The sequence below is a fragment of the Nylanderia fulva genome, unplaced genomic scaffold, assembly GCF_048542155.1.
Source record: "Nylanderia fulva isolate GAGA-0341 unplaced genomic scaffold, ASM4854215v1 Scaffold17, whole genome shotgun sequence".
NCBI lineage: Eukaryota > Metazoa > Arthropoda > Insecta > Hymenoptera > Formicidae > Nylanderia > Nylanderia fulva.
Window position 1 is genome coordinate 3,987,903 of NW_028189945.1, and position 18,477 is coordinate 4,006,379.

The 18,477-nt window shown below is 36.5% G+C and overlaps 2 protein-coding genes across 5 annotated transcripts in view; one reads left to right on the forward strand and one right to left on the reverse strand.

The window, feature by feature from the left end:
• Positions 1–18,477, forward strand: part of LOC114938180 (uncharacterized) — a 30,249-nt gene that overhangs the window by 8,002 nt on the left and 3,770 nt on the right. Inside the window, exons 1-5 of one of the 3 annotated variants that reach the window (XM_029311986.2) lie at positions 2,511–2,593; positions 2,888–3,090; positions 15,861–16,112; positions 16,671–16,997; positions 17,775–18,449. In XM_029311986.2, coding sequence (XP_029167819.1) covers positions 15,870–16,112; positions 16,671–16,997; positions 17,775–18,449 — 1,245 coding nt within the window. In that variant the 5' untranslated portion in view covers positions 2,511–2,593; positions 2,888–3,090; positions 15,861–15,869. Of the gene's footprint in view, positions 1–2,510; positions 2,594–2,887; positions 3,091–15,860; positions 16,113–16,670; positions 16,998–17,774; positions 18,450–18,477 lie in introns of those variants that run through there. The other 2 variants (XM_029311988.2, XM_029311989.2) reach the window with 2 other exon arrangements.
• Def2 (defensin 2) lies at positions 11,716–14,066 on the reverse strand. 2 transcript variants are annotated; one of them, XM_085481208.1, is made up of 3 exons: positions 13,910–14,066; positions 12,771–12,996; positions 11,716–12,372 (listed from the first exon to the last, which is right to left on the reverse strand). In XM_085481208.1, the coding sequence occupies exons 1-2, from the start codon at positions 14,004–14,006 to the stop codon at positions 12,800–12,802; spliced, it is 294 nt and encodes a 97-aa protein (XP_085337334.1). In that variant the 5' UTR covers positions 14,007–14,066; the 3' UTR covers positions 11,716–12,372; positions 12,771–12,799. The 2 variants fall into 2 exon arrangements, with proteins under 2 accessions (XP_085337334.1, XP_029167825.2); XM_029311992.2 differs by having other exon boundaries at positions 11,716–12,996.

Below are 18,477 nucleotides of genomic sequence, written 5' to 3' on the forward strand. Positions count from 1 at the left end.
TCTCAAAGCGCAACTCGTTAATAAGTATTGACAAGTATTACAGTATAGCTTTAATATTGAATAGCTTTCAGTAAGAAACACTCATTCTTAATTATCGATGTAAATCTTTTGAAGCATATTTTATACTAGATAGCGTCGCATAAGTATCCTCGAGTAAAGTCGTTGATAATCATTGTCTTGTAATGCGCATTAGAATTAATTGCGACAAGATGCAATAAACGACAGCTCGCACTCCAGTCAGGGATCTCGGGGAACGTATAATACGTTTTAAACCTCACAGATCTGTCTAAAGCGATGTTGTTCCCTTTTAAGCGCTTCGTTTGCATCTGGATTGTTTCTCTACTTAACGAAACGCGATGCCATTGTCATTTAACAATCGCATAAAGTTTCGATTGCCTCCACGCGCTGCATTGTCGGCAACAAATATCGCATATATAACAGATTCTATAACTGCGGTGAAATGCGACGAAAGCACTTGTTGGATTACTATATATATATATATATATATATATATATATATATATAGAGAGAGAGAGAGAGAGAGAGAGAGAGAGAGAGGAGAGGGAAAGGGAGAAAGAGAGAGTTGAATAAATAAACAGCGAGCTCTTTGCACTTTGCTACTTCATGCACTTCATCTCTTTGTTACCGACACAAATAAGTGTATTTATAAACGAAATGTGTAAAATTTATACCATTACGTATCACATGTTTTTTTTGGAAAGAGCTCTGATGGTTTTAAATTAAAGTATTGCATTTCTGATAAAAATTTCCATCATTTTTTTGTGACTAACATTTTTTACTATTATTAAATAAGAATATGCTATTAGTTGGAATCAATGCTAGTGATCAAATTATGTTTCTATCATTGTTTTATCAAATGTTTGTATAATCGATATACATGAATGCAACATCAATTTCATTTTTATCATTTATGACTTTATGATAATCTTTAATTCAAAATTTTATCCCTTATTTCCCTCAGATTTTTCATATATGGTTAACGCAATTATTATAACATTTGTGTCTTATTGTTAGTAAGAAGTACAACGTTGCATTTGCATTTTTTTTACTATTTATGACTTCCGATTTTTATCCACTTTATTCTTTCACTTCTTTTATTTTCTTCTGCACATGTAGTCACATTTTTAGAGCCATTGTTCTCTCACATGAGTCTGTAAAGTTATTGAGTTTATCTAAAATGTCAATCAAATATATTTGCTAAAAAAAATGAATATTAAAATGTCATAAGAAATATTTGAATCTTTGTGTTCGAAAAAATTTTTAAGTTTCTCTCTAAAACTCTGACTTGAAAGCCTTGGATGTTTATCATTACACGTATCTTTTTAACAATGTTTAAATCCATAAATAGATAAGTAATTAAATTTTGTTTGAAAATAGAAATTCTCAAAATAATTTATAATGAATCTACACGTGCAGTTGTGATGAGATAGCGTTTCGTCGCTTTAGTACTTTTGTGAGTTCTGGTCACATTAAATTTGCGCCATAGTTTTGCAACAATTTAACAATCCCGCATAAATTAACATTTTGATTAACATAATAAAGCGTTCGTTTTGTAATAATGAATATATTATGCCGCTGTTCGTGACAATATTAAATAAAATTATCGAATATATATATATAAATGTATATATATGTATATATGCAGAAGGAACTCTGAGTATGTGAGATTTCTTAAATTTATCATTTTTCAATGTTTTTCTTATACTCGCGCGATCGATTCTTTTGAAATATCAACATAGAGTGAATGTAAAATCTTTCTTGACTTTGCTACAAAGTTACTTCATATCCTCATACTCTTTAATCTAAGCTTATAATATTGCAATGTGGTATAAGAGCATCGCGTTACAAAATTCGATAACAGTATTACAATGGCATCAACTATATAATAATATAATGTATGCTGGGAGAATATCATATTACAAAACACTGCATTATAAAATATAATAGAGATTTCAATAATGATATTCAACTTTATACCGTCGACTTTTTAACTTAAACAATCTAAAGCTAAATAATTTTGTACGCATTATAGTTTCAGTATCTTTTAATATTTCAAAATTTTCGCTTATTCTCAAAAAAGCATTAGTGAAACTCGAGAACTAGAAATAACTCTCTGAATTTTTAACGAATTTCGAGCTAGTGTAGGAGTAGTTAGTCAATATTATCTATTTCTTTGAGATAACTTGGTCGTGTTTATTGCGCAATCAATTATCCTCGGATGAGCATCGCAACGATCTGCTCTTGGGCTGGCTTGGGCATCATTAAATTATACTTCGAGATGTCAGTGTTTACTCCGAAGCAACACGTGAAACGGTCCCTCCGCCACCGTCGCAGCTTCCGTCGCGTCCGCTTCGTAGTTTGCCACCCCTTTGCGCGAGTCGAGCCACCCCCTAGGATCCAGCGGAATGTACATAAACGATGAGAAGGTGCACGCGTCGATTGGTCGAGCAAACCCGGGTCGATGGCGTGAGGGGGCGCCGGGTCGTTCGCGAGGCTCCTAGTGCCGCTCTGACCACCGACGCGGCTGGATTATCGTAGCAGTCGTCGTCGTCGTCGTCCTTGCTTTACCTTGGTAAGAATCGCCGGCGCGATCGTTCACGCTAAGAGAAAGAGGGAAAGAGATACATTGACACACCACACACATATATACGTATATATATTAAATATATACATAATTTATATATATATATATATATATATATATATATATGCTATATAATATATATCTTCGATTCTGGCCGATGATCTCCGGATCGGTGAAGATCGCGACGTAACCCCGGAACGAACAGAATCCCCTAGCAAATCCCGACGATCGAGAGAAGCAAATCGTGAACGATCGATGTGTAAGGGTGACTGTTATACGTAGGTGCAGCGAGGTCGTTACACCGAGCAACCCCGACATCGTCGAGTGGTGCGTGTAGTGCGCCCACCGTGGGATCAACGAGGAGCAGAGCAATTGGGATAGTGATAGTACATCGCTAGCGTGTGGATCCACAGTCGGGCCGTGAATGCGGTCGTGTTAACAAAACCTCCGAGATTAACATCGCTCGGCAGCCGACAATCTTTCCGGTAAGTGGGATTCCGTTGCTTTACTCGCTCGCCAACTGTGTTTACTCGTGTCTCATATCTTCGAGCACGTAATACCCGTGGCTTTTTGAATGTGCCGCGGACGGCTTCACGGGACGTAATAATATATACGAAATGGGGAGATTTTTAACAGCTTCGAGAGAAAAATTACAAATTTTCCTAATTTTTTTAATATCGCGTCGATATCGACGCGTTCTTGCGCTCTAACTGGTTGTGGAATCAGTCCGAGATAACGATGGGGGTAACATCGGTGACAGATATTTACGATATTACTCGTATCATGCCTTAGGGCAGAAATCCTTGAGATACATAATCACTCATGTTCGTAGTTCTCGTATTACGCGATGTGAAACTTTCGTAAGTAGAAATCGATTATATCGTTATAATCCCGATATTATCCTACAACCAATTAATCACTTCGAGTAATTTATTCGTGTATTCTGTGAAATTAATATTATCGTTAGTAAAATGTAAAAAAAAAACAATCCATGTAAAAACGTCATGTAAAAATTTCTTTTCCCGGAATTTTCCTATTCACAGAAAACGTTTTCGAGTATAGATTCGTGAAAATAAATTTGTTAGCCATATGCATTTATTTGCTCTGCGATATATATATATATATAAAATTGTGCCATGTGGGCTACCCATCTCTGCAAAGTGTTTCATATTATTTATTTAATCATTATTGGGGTTCTCGTATAGGCAAAATTATTTATACGCATTTTGTTCACGAGGTATACCAGGTAAACTGATTACTTCAAGTTTTATTAACTGAAAAATTAAACATGCACGCGCGGTGGATAGAAATTAAAGTGTCAAAGAGTAGATTTATGTATGAGTTTATTTAAATATAAATTCCATTTATAGGTTTGCGGTTTACCTCTTCTAAATTACTTACTATGTGTAAATTAACACAGTAATTACATAAACGTGTTTGAAAAAGTAACGTATGCGAGGTTGCTTGAGTGTATAATGAAGTGTACGTTATGAAGGACTATATATCAGATTAATATATTTCAAGCAATATGATAAAAGAAATATTAACTTCAACGAGAAATAATAATAGAAAATAAATATTTGAAATACATCAGATAATTATTAAAAATAAAGATCGCTAAAATAAAAAGTAAAATTAATCAAATTAAAAGGTCTCATATTTTTGAAAAACGTATATTTAAGATTCTTATTTCATGTCCAATTTTAAGAGTATTATTTAATTTTTACTTTATTTCACGATTGAAGAGATAAAATTCTTTGTCGAAGAGCTTATATTAACTGAATAATTTTAATATCAACAAAACTTCTCTCCTCCAAAAAACAATGCTTCTCCGAGGAGACATTTAATTTTCGAATTTGACCAGTATAATACCGGGTCGAATATCGCGAGATTATCGACGAATCGATGAAATCTTGACAGTCGGTCTCTAATTGACAATTACAAGCCTCGGCAGGTTTATATAGCTGTGCATTCGCAGCGAATAATTGCTCCCTCTTGGTAATTTCGGCCTTCTGCCGTTCTGCCCTAAATGAATCGCTTACTGTAGTTAGCAGAATAGAATAGGTCGAAAGGAAGAGGAACAGTATAACCTTTCAAGTTCTCTTATCTTCTTTAGATACACTTTGAAAGTTTTCTTCAGCAAAATCAAATCTAAGCTTGTAGACAAGAGTGCATGCGAGAAGTAATAAAACCTTAATCTTAATCTTAAGTTTAAAATCAATAATCGTATTCAATAATTTTAAAACTATACACTTTCATAATTAAATATAACAAATTAAAGAATAACAAATATATAAATATAATTTTAATAAGATTTGTTTGTAGATTTATTCAAATTATGTTTTAAGATTATTATTTTCTCTTGATTTATTTATAAAATATAATATTGTATTATACTATGATCAAATGAATATTTTGTCGCATTTACATTATCAAACGCTCAAATTTTCCATTATTTTATTGTCGCGTAATAATTAAATTCCGTTCTGTGAATAATTCCGTTATTTTCAGTTAAAAATGTATTCATACAATATATTGCGTTATTTGTTACATAAAACGATTGAATCACAGTGGTAAAATATGTTACTCACTTTGCGATGAAATGAAGATAATGATGGTCAAGATATTTTTGCGATTATCTTTTTGTAACGACGTTTTCATCGATTATGTTCGTAATATGATTCGTTATGAATTTGCTTTGAAATGAGCTTTCGAATCAATGCTCTTTAAAATACTTCGATTATTAATATCTATGCATTGTAAATGCATTTAAAGATTTTACTTGATACGCGACTAATGAGATTCATCTAATTGACATTATTAAATGTCTGAATAAGTCACGCTGTGTCTGCGATAAAATTAGAATTGCGAATATAGTGAGAGATAGTTCTTAGAGAGCATTTTTTTCTCGCATATCTATCATTAATACAAAATAATATTATTCGCATAATAAATATATTAATGGTGACAAATTATTAACATAAAATAATAATAAAAAATGTAACTATGACAAAATCATTAATACAAAATGATATTAATAATATAAAAAAATATGAATAGATAGAGGGATAATGATAATAAAATTTAAATTACGATTTATTGAATATTTAACGAGTATTAAATAATTCAAGTAAGTACTTGCGTAATTTATACGTTACATCATTCCGTAAAATTGATGATATATACAATTTCTGTTTGTGCGTCGAAAATATTGGATGCAAGGTACGACGATTTATTTATATAGATTCTACGTACATAACGCGATGATATATTGCATAAAATAAATACTGATGTAAAACGGTGTATTACGCGATTTGTAATCTTTCACTATAAATTTCCATCCGCTATCTATACTCTTCTCTCCTGTAATTTAATCGTAATTTTTCGAAATCCTGGATATACTATGAAATAGATGGAAGTTGGAAGAGTGTGGTTGTTCAGGAGGGGATTGAGGGGTTAAATCGTAATACTCGTTTGTAACACAAATCCTTTGAGAAGGCGGTTCAAATAGAAGAAAAATAGAAAAACGTGTATAAGAGGATGGGGTTCAAGCATGCGGGTCGAGATGACCGACTCTCCGGAAATATTTGCGATAGTCGGACATCCGAGGTATTTAATTAAGTCTGAGGGAAATGTGTCCACACTCACACGCAATTGCATGTTTTTGCGCTTTGATGCCGAAACGCGTATCTTCGTAGAGAAAACAGATTTTCTCAAAGGAAAATTCGAAATGAAAGACGTCGCATCCCATAGAACTCTTTTCTTCGAACTTCATTTATATATAAGAAAGAGGCGAATTGTTATCGGAGCGAGACTTTCTGAGACTTAATTTTCTTAGAAGAAACTCGAAAGGAGCATGAACAATTTATATTCCCATGAAAGCTTTGATTCGGAAAAATGTATTGTATGGACTTACTTACGTAACATGATATACAGAGTAGCGCGTTTTGCGCGTAATTACACGGCATTAAATGTCCATCAAACACAGAGGGAGGCTGTTCATTGGGCAAAAGAATGAAAGTTAACGAAGCAAAAGGGACGTCGACGCGAGAGCTGGAAGGCCAAATGAATTATCTTTAATAGCTATTCTGTCGTTGCACTGTAGAAAACGTCTCGCACATTTCACACCGAACTGTTCCGAGAAAATGAGAGGAATACGAATTCTCATCTTTTCCTCTCGCGGAAATGTAATTATTTAATTAGCCCCTGGTTTTTACAACGAACATTTTTAATTTTGTTTCGCCAACGCGAATTTAATTGTCGAGTAACATTCATTAACGTTAGACTAAGCATAAGTATCCGATTGCGTAATACCAAGCTCTAATAATTTACTAAAAGTTTTAAAAGGCAACTTGCTCACAATGATTGCATCAGCAGAATTAAAACGTATAGTAATTTATATCAAATAAAATAATATCAATGAAATTACAACAGAAAATAATACATGTTATAATTGTTAATGTAGTTTTTTCATTTTTTATAAACGAGGTTTCTATCAATATATATTCGAGTTTTAATGACATAAAATTCCGTCGAAATCTTTTCGAAAATAAATGCGTTAATTTAATAATTTTTTTATATATTAAAAAAAGATTTTGCTCTATAACGAACTTCATTATTTCTGAATTCAAAAATAATTCATGCTTAAAGATATATTTCAGCATTAACGTAGCAAGATATGAAAAATGAATATAGAATTCCAGAATTCGAGAAAAATGAGCTCGGAATTGCGGTCTAACAAGAGTTAATGCATAATCAAAAAATCATTCCGAACGAATAAAATATTTCTACGCTCTAATGCACCGTTGATGCTATCTGGATTTTCATTTTTCATTACATGCTCTTTTTTACGCGAATAGCGTTATTTGGCAAAATAGTATTTCTCGTATTCAACAAACGATAACATTCAACGGGGTACGTTGAGCAATCATTAATATCGATGATCTCGCGGTCGGCGACGATGACGACCGCGGCTTTTGTTATAACGATGGATCCGGTCATGAGTGCGGAACTCGCGTGTGTGCTCGCGATACAGTTATATCACGTAACCAAGGCGAGATTATTCCGCATATGTCATTAAATTATCCGAGCGGCAATTTTCACATATGACCGCGAGAAACATCAACGGGCGCCATTTATTGTATATATATATATATATATATATGTGAACCATTTCACGGCGCGATCGCGTTGTGCACGAGACACGAGAATAAAGGTTATACGGTGTGTGACGTCGTATACGTATATGCTACTCGTATGACGTCACGTAGGGCGTGAAGGGCGGTCAGACGGTTTTGCGCGGCCGTTTCCTGAGCGAGAGGGATGCATCGCGTCGCGAGTATCGCCGCGCATGTGAGAAAATCCCTTTGTTATCGCCGGAGGCGTATGAGCTGGCACGAGATTACTTGAACGCGGTGGCGAAGTTCGAAGTGCGAGGGTAAGAGGGAGGATTTTTAAATCTAGAATCCGCGCCGCGTATATATCGCCGTACACGTGGGGATCGCGTGAAAGCTCGGAGCGCGCGTGATATTATTAGATGCAGTTTTATATGTTTTATTCGGTAACGGATTTACTGTATAGCCTTCGCGGAAGAAGAGAGAGAGAGAGATAAAGGGTGAAATTTTTTAATCCTTCGGAGAAAAGTGGAATCAATCCGTATAATTAAAATTTAATTGATATTTAAAGTTATTAATGTATATACGCGCGCCTTTTTTATTGCCTTGCTATAAATAAACGAGGGAAACGAGCTTTAATTCGATCCTGCCGTTGACGTTAATTGACACATTATACAGAGTCTCTTCCAAAAATAAAATCCGGTAGTAGATCATCTAGCGATAAATGAAGTGTGTAGCGCGTTGCGTCTGAGACAATAATCGAGGGGCTTATTTGTTATGTCAGCAGGTTCTCGTCGCTGCTGTAGGTCGTTCTCTCTTTTTTTTCTTTTTTTTCTCTGACATTATAAGCTCGCACGGCCTTTTGACTGGCGCCGACGTTAATATACCAACGAGAAGGATGCAACGTCATATTCGGAGCAATCTCACCTCATCTTATCGCGGGTAGCTGGACTACCTTTGAAGCTCAAAAGCCAAGCCGTCACCTTCGTAGTGACCCCCCATCGATCGATAGGGTTTAGTACTAAAGGTGCACTCACGAGCTCTTGGTTTATCGGATGTCGCGCCGCGTTCCTCGTCTCCGCGAATCTCATTTGAGAATCGCCAATACTGAAATTTCCGACACGGTAAACGTTCGACAGATATCGGACACGAAGAGAGGACGAGAAAATTAGAAAGAGAGAGAGGCAGAAAGAAGGACGTCGTGATTTGTTCGAATGCGATCGGGAAATGCTGACCTCCTCCCACTCCTTTTCCTCGTTATTGAATCCTCTTTGCGGGATTGCGTTGTAATTGGCTTTCGCTCCATGAACTCTTACTCTCATGTGAATTGACTTAAATTTAACCCGCAGTTCGCGGCGCGGTTCGTTACCTGGCAGTTTCAAAGTAAATCTATTCGGGACGATCTGATTGATTACGTTGACTACGTTTGCGCGTTTTCTATTCCGCACGGACTGGAAAAGTTTTGCTTTTTTTTTTTTATATTTCTGTATCGAACAATAACAAGCGACCATATTTGCGACGTTGAATCAAAAATGTAACAAAAATATTGCATGTGTAAATATGACGAATCGATTATATCGCAACATATGAATCGTCAAAGATTCTGCAAGTGGCGAATTTTTTCTTTTTTAATAATGTTAATAAACGTAGAATGCAAGTATAAAGCATTTCTAAATTTAAATTGGGATCAGTGTGTTAAATAACGTTTTAATATTTTCACCGTGAAATAATTATACGAAATAAGAAATCTTTCTTCTTATTTGAAAGCGTAAAAACATATTACAAAGTTAAAAGCCCTTAAATAAAGTTTATCGTTTTTGCCTTGTTTCTTTTCGAAGAGATGGAAACTTTTAACATCTACGTCAAGAATAAGTCTGCTAATGTTTTCGCGAAGCATCTCGAAGACTGGACTAATAAAATGTTCTTTTTTATTACCTCCGGCAACAAAACATTATGGAAAATTCCGCGAGATTAATGTTCGCATTCGCGAGATTAATGTTCGTTATTCAATGAGAGAAAATTATTCTTTTCCGTTTGTATTGTGCTTTCTTTTCTGACAAAAGTATTTCTGCTTGTGTCGTCATGCAATATTAACTGCTACAGAAAATATATATAGCTCGGGAACAGTTCGAACTTTATTCCGATATATTGCTGAGCGAATATTCCACTTGTATAGAAGACTTTAGCTAGTGCTAAGTTCTAAGACACCTGGAGAGATAGGTGAGAGAGAGAGAGTTTAAAGTCGCCTGGAGGACACGAGAGACCGAAGAGTTCCTCTCAGAGAAGTCAGCAACTTTGAAACGCCGACGCCCCGATGTTCCGTTCGTCGCTGCGGCTTTTGCGGAATCGAATTAAGTGTGGCATTCCGATCAAAGCGATCTTTTCTCCAACTCTTCCTCGAAGCATTATATATTTTCTCTCTCTCTCTCTCTCTCTTTGGTGATAGAATCCCGACGTTCTATCGGAGTAAATTGCGGGCGCTTGTGAATCGACCGACGAATCATCCATCTCGAACGCAGAGAAAGAAAGAAAGAGAGAGAGAACGCGCAAATCTAATCACCTCTATTTTATATTGCCTCGGAAATTGCACGTAAAGTGGTTTCGCAAAAGCGAATATCGAGTATTCGCGAGTCGATAATTTTTGCGTCAGGTCGCGAAATTCTGCCCCATTTAGTTATATCGTGTTACGAGGAGGTTTTGTCGAGAAAACTTTCATATCGCCATCAGCACGTCGAGAGAGTTTTCGAAGCCCCTTTCCACCCACAAAGTCGCAACAGCAAAAAGGATACGCCCGATATCGGTCAGGGACACCTGGTGCACAATGCCTGGCGCTAATAGATTTGTCGACTGTCGTAAACAGAGAGGGATCGTAGAAACTCCTATCCTTCCACTGAGGACACCTCCACTTAATCCGATCTTACCTTAATCCGCTGGATCCCACTAAATCTTTCTACGAGAATGCATTCTGATACCAAAGTAAAGTGCTCTTCTATAGAGTTTCCATCATAGATGACCCTTATCATGCGAGTAGAGAGGAACTAAAGGTCGAGAGGTAGACAAGTATTCCTAGAAGAGGAATTTACATATACTTGATCAGAAACGATGTACGAGTCTCGCACGCATTGTATTATCTCAATATGTATATTTTTTAATTAGAATTAAATTTGAAACAAATTAAGAGTTAAAGGAATCAATGCAATTACATAGATAATTTTTCCCGAGATTGGAATCACGAAAATATTACAGTCGGAGAACATTGATTGCTCGAGTATTAAAGGGGATGCTCCGTGATATTAAGAGAGGAACGATTTTCTATTTGGATGTGCTACAGATTTAAATCTTATGGGTAAACCTTAACGTCGAATTAATCTCGAAGATCGATTTACGTGTTTACGTGATACGATTGTTCAAGTGCATGTGTATTTTAAATTCAATTGAAATGCCGTCTTCTGGGACGGTTTGAACAGCTCATTGTTCAGCGGTGATATGTGTTCCGTGCACGCTCGCACGAATCAATATACACGGTGGGCCGAAAGATATTACGTTAGTGATTGGATTCGTCAATGTGGAACTATCGGCTTGGGCCCACATGTTGCTTTCACATCCGGAAATAGATTTTGAACGCGCCGGGGCGGAGGTCAATTATCAATTACCGACGTGGTATGTTACGTTTTGTTCGATTAATTGCTATCCTATTATCTCTGTATTTCTATATCGTATATCATTAAAATCAATCTGGACTATGTAGTAAAATCGCCAACACATATACATATAATGTGTAAACTTGTGTAAAATTCAGATTGCATAATCTGCGTCGAACTTTCGAAAGATATTTTTTTGCTCATATTTTTTATTTATATTATTGCGATTGAAATTAATCTAGTCAGATGATTTTTATTCTATTATAAAATAACGCGTAATTGATTATGATAGGTGTCTATAGTTATCTTGCAAGATCGTAGAATGAAGAGAGATTTCTAATTTAAATATCACATAAACACACTCACATTATATATTTAATTGAGTAAATATGCAATGGAAAAAATACGCAATTCTTCAAAGATACATAGATTTTTCTATATCTAATTGATTTTTTTTACTCGGAACATATACGTAAATATTATATTCGATATTTGAGATATCGACACATGTGTACAAATGTTAAATTAATTTTCATAGAACTACGTTTAATTCAGTCGACATTGTGTGTGTTTGCCGCAATGAAACAATTGACGTGGCTGAAAAGTGTTCTACAAATCACATATGAGTGCTCATTACGATAAGTCAACACTCATTAATAACGCTAACATTTCAATATTGATTAATTTCTCGCGAAACGCGCGCACTCGTCCGCTGATAAGGGTCGTTATTCTTAATTATCGAATTATGCGTTATTGGCGCACCGGTGAAAACGTTCGAGACAATTTTCAAATGATAGCTAGCGGTGTTATTAATTTTCGAGAATCTGCGCGCTTACGATCGATCGGCGGGCAGCGAGATTAAGCCAGCAGTTGTCGTCATGAATATATTAATCCGAATTACGAAGCGGCGATACTCGTCGACGTCGATGGCGTGTGGAACAACGGACCGTGGCCGAGATGCGCAGGAGATCCGTGAAACGTGTTGCTTCAGAGATACACAGTTGGAAAATTTCTGTTCAATTTAACAGATATCACATGATGTCCCAAACAGAAATTTTCGTGTTAATTTAATATAATACAGATATGGAGATACGAAACTGTGTTAATATTTTAACACAAAATAAATGCAAAACTTCAAGTAATTTTAAAATGAATCAGATAAATTTGGTCGCTAATAGAACAGAACATATTTATTAGGTCAAATTAAAAATAGATGCACATTGTGTTATTTTTACATCTTTTTTCAGTTCTTTTAATAAGTTAACATTTAAGTTCAATTAACACAACAGTAATATGTTAAATTAACACATTCATGTGTGAAATATATATTTAACAGACAAATTTTAACGGGGACCGTTTTTAACAAGAACACACAAATGTTCCCACTGTGTACGTGTCCGCGATACATACGTTTGACACATCAGGGAGACGTGACGGCTCTAATTTCTGCAGACGCAGATGCCGTTCTGGCAGCGGCCACCCTGACGACGCTGCGACAGACACTTAACCGCGCACCTGTGGTCGACGGTCGGCCACTTGGACTGCCAGGATAAAAGGTCGCAAGTGATGCGCCGGTGTCGGATAGGCGACAGATTGTTCGACGTCGGCTCGTCGTATCCCGGATCGTCGATGGCAGCTGAAACACATTCGCGCGATTCCTTCCATTATTTTTCCTCCGTCTGGCGATAAGGAGAAAATTCCGCGTTTCGCGGAGTATATTGAATTTTTACGCGAACGTATTTAGAATATATATTGCGACACCGAATTTTATTTACGAGGCAGACGAAAGGGGAATTTTCTAGCAGGGATATACACTTAAATTCTTCCTTTTGCGGCGCGAAATAAAGTGAGAGAGATGTGAGAGATTTAAAGAAATTTTAGAGGATGCACTAATTTTCGCAAATTAGCTTATATTGAGAGTTATGAGATTTTTACAATTTGAAATTTCCTAGTCTTTAGCGAGATTTTAACTTTTATTTGAGGTTTTTATTACGGAAAATTGATTTGAATAACATTGTAATAAATAATAAACGATACTATTTCTAATTCAGCATTCGGAAATGCTGTGATAACTTGTAATCGAACGACTCAACAGAAGGAAAGGTCGCGTTGCGCTCGATATGAAAGGATATCGACAGTATATTATCAATGTATATATGTTAAAAGAGTACATCAGAGAAAGGAGAAGAGAGAGAATGTGTGTGTGTTTCCGTTATGTAAAACTATTATACACAGCGCGAGATAAAAGGTAGCACATTCTGGATATTTATTAATCAAAGATGAAAAGTTGTTTTGTGTTTCAAAGCTGCGCTATTATATTTGAAAAAGAAGGCTATAAGGTCGATTTTGCATTATAATTTCTTAATTGATATTCAACATTTTTAATACTTGACAAAATAATTAGTTATCCCTCTATCTTTCAGACTTGACGTCTCTGTAAATAAATGTTTGATAAAAAATCACGTGGAATTAATTATGGCTTATTAAAATCGTTCAATTATTAAAGGATTTTTATTCGAGTTAAGAAAAAATTTTCGGTGAAATCTCACTCAGTTCGTAAGTAGGCCCGTCGTAAACAGCTGGTAGGGTGTTTGCCAAAACGGAAGCTACTACGGCAAAGATGGCAAGGATAGCGAGCAGCTTCATGCTCGTAGAACGTGTGTACTCGAGTATATCTTGAAGAATAATATCCTCAAGGATGTGGAGCGCGTGCTCTTTATATAACTCATCGCTGCCACCGAGAACATCCTCTTTCGCGCCTAACTCAGCGATTTTCCTCTCTCAGAGTGTTCCGCCACCGGAATTCTCGTGGCTTCGCGCTCGCTATTTCCAGCCAGCCGACTGACCTACGTATTCGAATATTAATTTCCGGTATTATCACCGTTACCGGGACGACTGTGAGAGAAAGGGAGAGACGATAATAAAGCTGGTCGATCGAGTGCGGCTCTTCTGTTCGATCGAAAGTGTCGGCGCGAGTATTAGCTTTGCTAGAAATAAGTGAATTCAAAAGAATTGACAGGTGTTTATTGAGAGATCCTGATATATTCTCGAAAGTAAAATATACCGCGAAACTTTTCGAATTTCGTTCCTTTGTATCTTCAGCATGTGCTGCATAATCCGAGAACCGACGAATGTTGAATAAAAGGAGTTTTATATTTCAGCATATATACGTATTTTTAAAATGATGAATAAGAGATTTTCTTTTTCAATATTTTCGACCATATCTAGCACAGATTTAATCTTTTGTGATAAAAAGCTGTAATATATTAAATCGAATATTTCGTATGTATTGCGACCATATGAGAGATTAAAATTTATCACAGGACAAAATTGAAAAGTTAATCAGAATAATAATGCTTTCCATGTTGCGATTGCTTTTGATATTTGTGTAAGTTTTATTGTTTTATTTTTCCGCGGGCTAATACCGCGGTCTATTCATCAAATCCATCGCGAATCTTTATAAAGTTGATTCATTTGTGAAAAATCGCGGCATTGATTAAGCCATGAATAAACAGTCGATGATGACGAGAAATATTAAATGCACGCGTGCTGCAACCGCATATGATTACGGATGATCGCAAATTTCATTAGGCCGTAACAGCTGACCCAGATATTGAACGCAAATATGACTTCTGCAAACGCTAATATTTGCGTAGCGACGCATTGTGACGTCTAGTGTGTGTGTATGTCATTCTCGACATCGGCGAATTTTTTCTTTTTTTTCTTCGATCGCATCCGAGGGCGTTTGCAGCGCTGTTACTACCTACGCAAATATATTTATGGAGATTTAACGCTGAAATTATCCCTCTCTTTCTCTCCATTACATGAACGCGTTATGATATGTGTAAAGACGGAGGATGTATCTTGGATATCAAATCGAGATGCTCGCCCGTGCCTTGAATTATACGAGCCATATAAGACGATATATTACGCGAAATGCTTTTATCCATATTTTTCACTCGGTAGAGACATGCATCCACCGGATGCCACTGCGTCTTCGTGAAAAATGAAGTCCTGCCGGGAATCTCTCGAATCTCGATATCGTACACGCATGACTAACCCCGCTGCTGGATTCGTTCGGAATTTTAAACGATATACATACGTGCGTTGAAAATTCTCTGATCTCTCCATTAATTTCATGGATCTAAATTTTTAATAGATATCGCTAAAATAAGATACCTATATTTAATGAAAAAAAGAAAATAAAATGTTAACAATAAAAAAAGGAAAAATGGAATAGCCGTGTCATTTTATTTTGAATTTTTAAAGAGAGTTGCTGAACCCTCAGAGGACTAAACAGTTTAGTTCTCTAAAATCTTTATATAAAAAAGATTCAAAAATTTAAAAAAATGTCAAAGTTTTAGGGGAGTGTTTCTATAAATAATATAAAAAAGAGACAACATAAGAAAGAATTGAACATTTATGTAATTGATCAAGTGCTAATCTAGATAAAGCGATGAGAAATAAAAATGAAGAAAATTAATCAAATAATATTTGCAGAATATCAGCATGAGAAGACAGTCGTACTGTCCTAGTACGAGCAGCGGAAGTGGTGGCGCCGAACCGCTGATCGTCGTCGAGGAAAGCACGCTCGGCGAGGAGGAAGCGGAGCGTTGTCGCGCGGAATCGCCGCCGCGATGCGTCGATCCGGACTCCCCATCCTTGAATCCCTATTTGCTCTCGCCGTGGAGGGACGCCAGGAAGCACTCTTTACCGACCCCGCAATGTACATCCGGGATAACCGCATCCCAGGTACATATGTGTATGTATGCACGTGTACGGGAAGCCTTTCGCGGTTAAGACGACATCGATATGCAAACTCGGTAATACTTATGATGATGTAACTCGTACGCGAGAAGCTTAAACTAGGACTCTGCAGCTCGGAATAATCGTGGTAAAGTAATTATTATCGATATCTGCTCGGTATTTAAATAATTGGAAATATTGTATATTTTATATAAAAGCTATCAGAAGCCGTTCAATATATTACGCTATTTTTGGATTTCATTATAATTTATATTATATATCTTCATTTAAAATTAATAAAATTATACAATTAAATACCTATTTTAATGAAATATTATTTTGATATGCATGAAGCTGGATTTACAAAAAATATGTGACAAAAGTTTAAGATTTAAGAATATAATCACGTTAATATATAATATCAAATTCAATGCATTATGACTGAATTATTTTCAGCAAATTTTCTCTGTCCGATCAGCTTTTCTTCTTTCACAGCGATAAGATAAACACTTATTGAATTTCGCAGTTAGAATTACGTCATCCGTAAATTATATGCGTGAACAGGTTCGACGATTGAGCGAACGCGGTGGAGAAGGTTCTGGTCCATCCGCGAGGGAGGCCGCTTTCCTGGCGACACTCTCGCAAACGCCAGCATCGCAATCGGGCGGTCGACGACACTCCGTCGTCACGATCTCCAGGGTACCGACTACCCTGTTTGGTCGCAATCGTCGAGAATCTATCGCTGCATTTCCCATGGGAAGCGCAACCAGGATATTGCAGGGTCGACGAGACTCGTCCACCGGGATAACCGGTCCGCTCAGCAATAGTGGAAGCACTCACAATTTGCAGCTTGATATTATGGATGACATCGCTGAAATCAAGGCCAAAAAGGTAATACTTAGCAAACGTACGAATAATAATTGATTCAAGAATTTTGTATTTAACATTATGAATAAATATTATAGATAAAGTATTGTTATGAAAAAATAATTAATATAGATGAAGTAGCTAAAATGAGAGGCACTGTATATATATATATATATATATATAAAACGATACATAAATCTCCATAGTCTGTGTATCTTCCCGCTTAGCTGCAGTAAAGGACAAGACCAAGCTTCGTGTTAATCACTAGGTTCATTGGGCAGTCAGCTGGAGATTTATTAGTTTGTTCACCCTCATTTTTTTCCGTCCTGTAACTTCAAGATTAAACATATATTGAATCGCATGTCCTATTACAGGTCCGCTTTAAAACCTTTGAAATTTTAGACTTAAATATTTAAGAGTTTTATTTCTATGAATATAATATTCAAGATTAAACATATATTGAATCGCATGTCCTATTACAGGTCCGCTTTAAAACCTTCTTTGAAATTTTAGACTTAAAGATTCAAGAGTTTTATTTCTAATATGAATATAATATTATGAAATGATACCTTTAAGAGTAAAAAAACTGCGAGATGAAGTATAATAAGATAAAATCATATAATTATACAATACATTTTTTGACTAAAACATTTTCCACATAACAAATTTAATAATAAATTAACAATAAATTAAACGTTAAATTGCATTTTAAAAAAGCTGACAACACTCATTTGATATATCTTTGCTCTTTAATGTTTTGCTTAAACGAGAATCATTTTAATGGTCGTACGCCTGTTTCAGGTTCGCTTAAAGATGTACAAGACATCGTCTCGCGAGCGCGTGTGCGAGATTCAACCTCTGGAAGGCAACGACAGTTCTACCACGCAGAAATACATACAACATCAAAAACGTCGGTTCTCCGAATTCTCGGCATCAGTTGCGGCGTCGACGTCGGCGTTACGTAGACGCGCATCCGAAATGACGAGACCGCTCTGCGAACTCGAGGCGTCTTGCTCGACGATGGCGGCAGGCATCACATGCTCCAATACGGATCTGATATCCATCCTGAGTTCTCTGACGTCGTCCGCGACGGAGATAAACACGTGCGGCACGTCGGATCCGAAGGAGGATCAGAGATCAAGCTGGTCCGCGAAAACGGCGGAACAGAGACGCAGTCGACTCAAGAGCTCGCGATCCAACAGTTTCGACGTGTCCATCCTGCGCGGTACCAAGAGCAAAACGCTAAATAGCAGCGGCAAGGGCACCGTAGGCTCGTTCATCGCACCTAGCTCCTGGTTCGCCAAGCGTCATCAGCCTATTTCGAAGAAGAATCGGAACCCGGACGAGGAGAACGTGACATTCAAGCTCGACAAATTGAAGGTAGTTAAGATTGTTAAGGATACGCTCGCGAAGAACGTGGATCCCAAGCACAAGGTTCTCTGGGATGACAGCAGCGGTACCAAAGTGGACGCTCAGGTAAAAGTCATCATGTTCCGTTTATTCA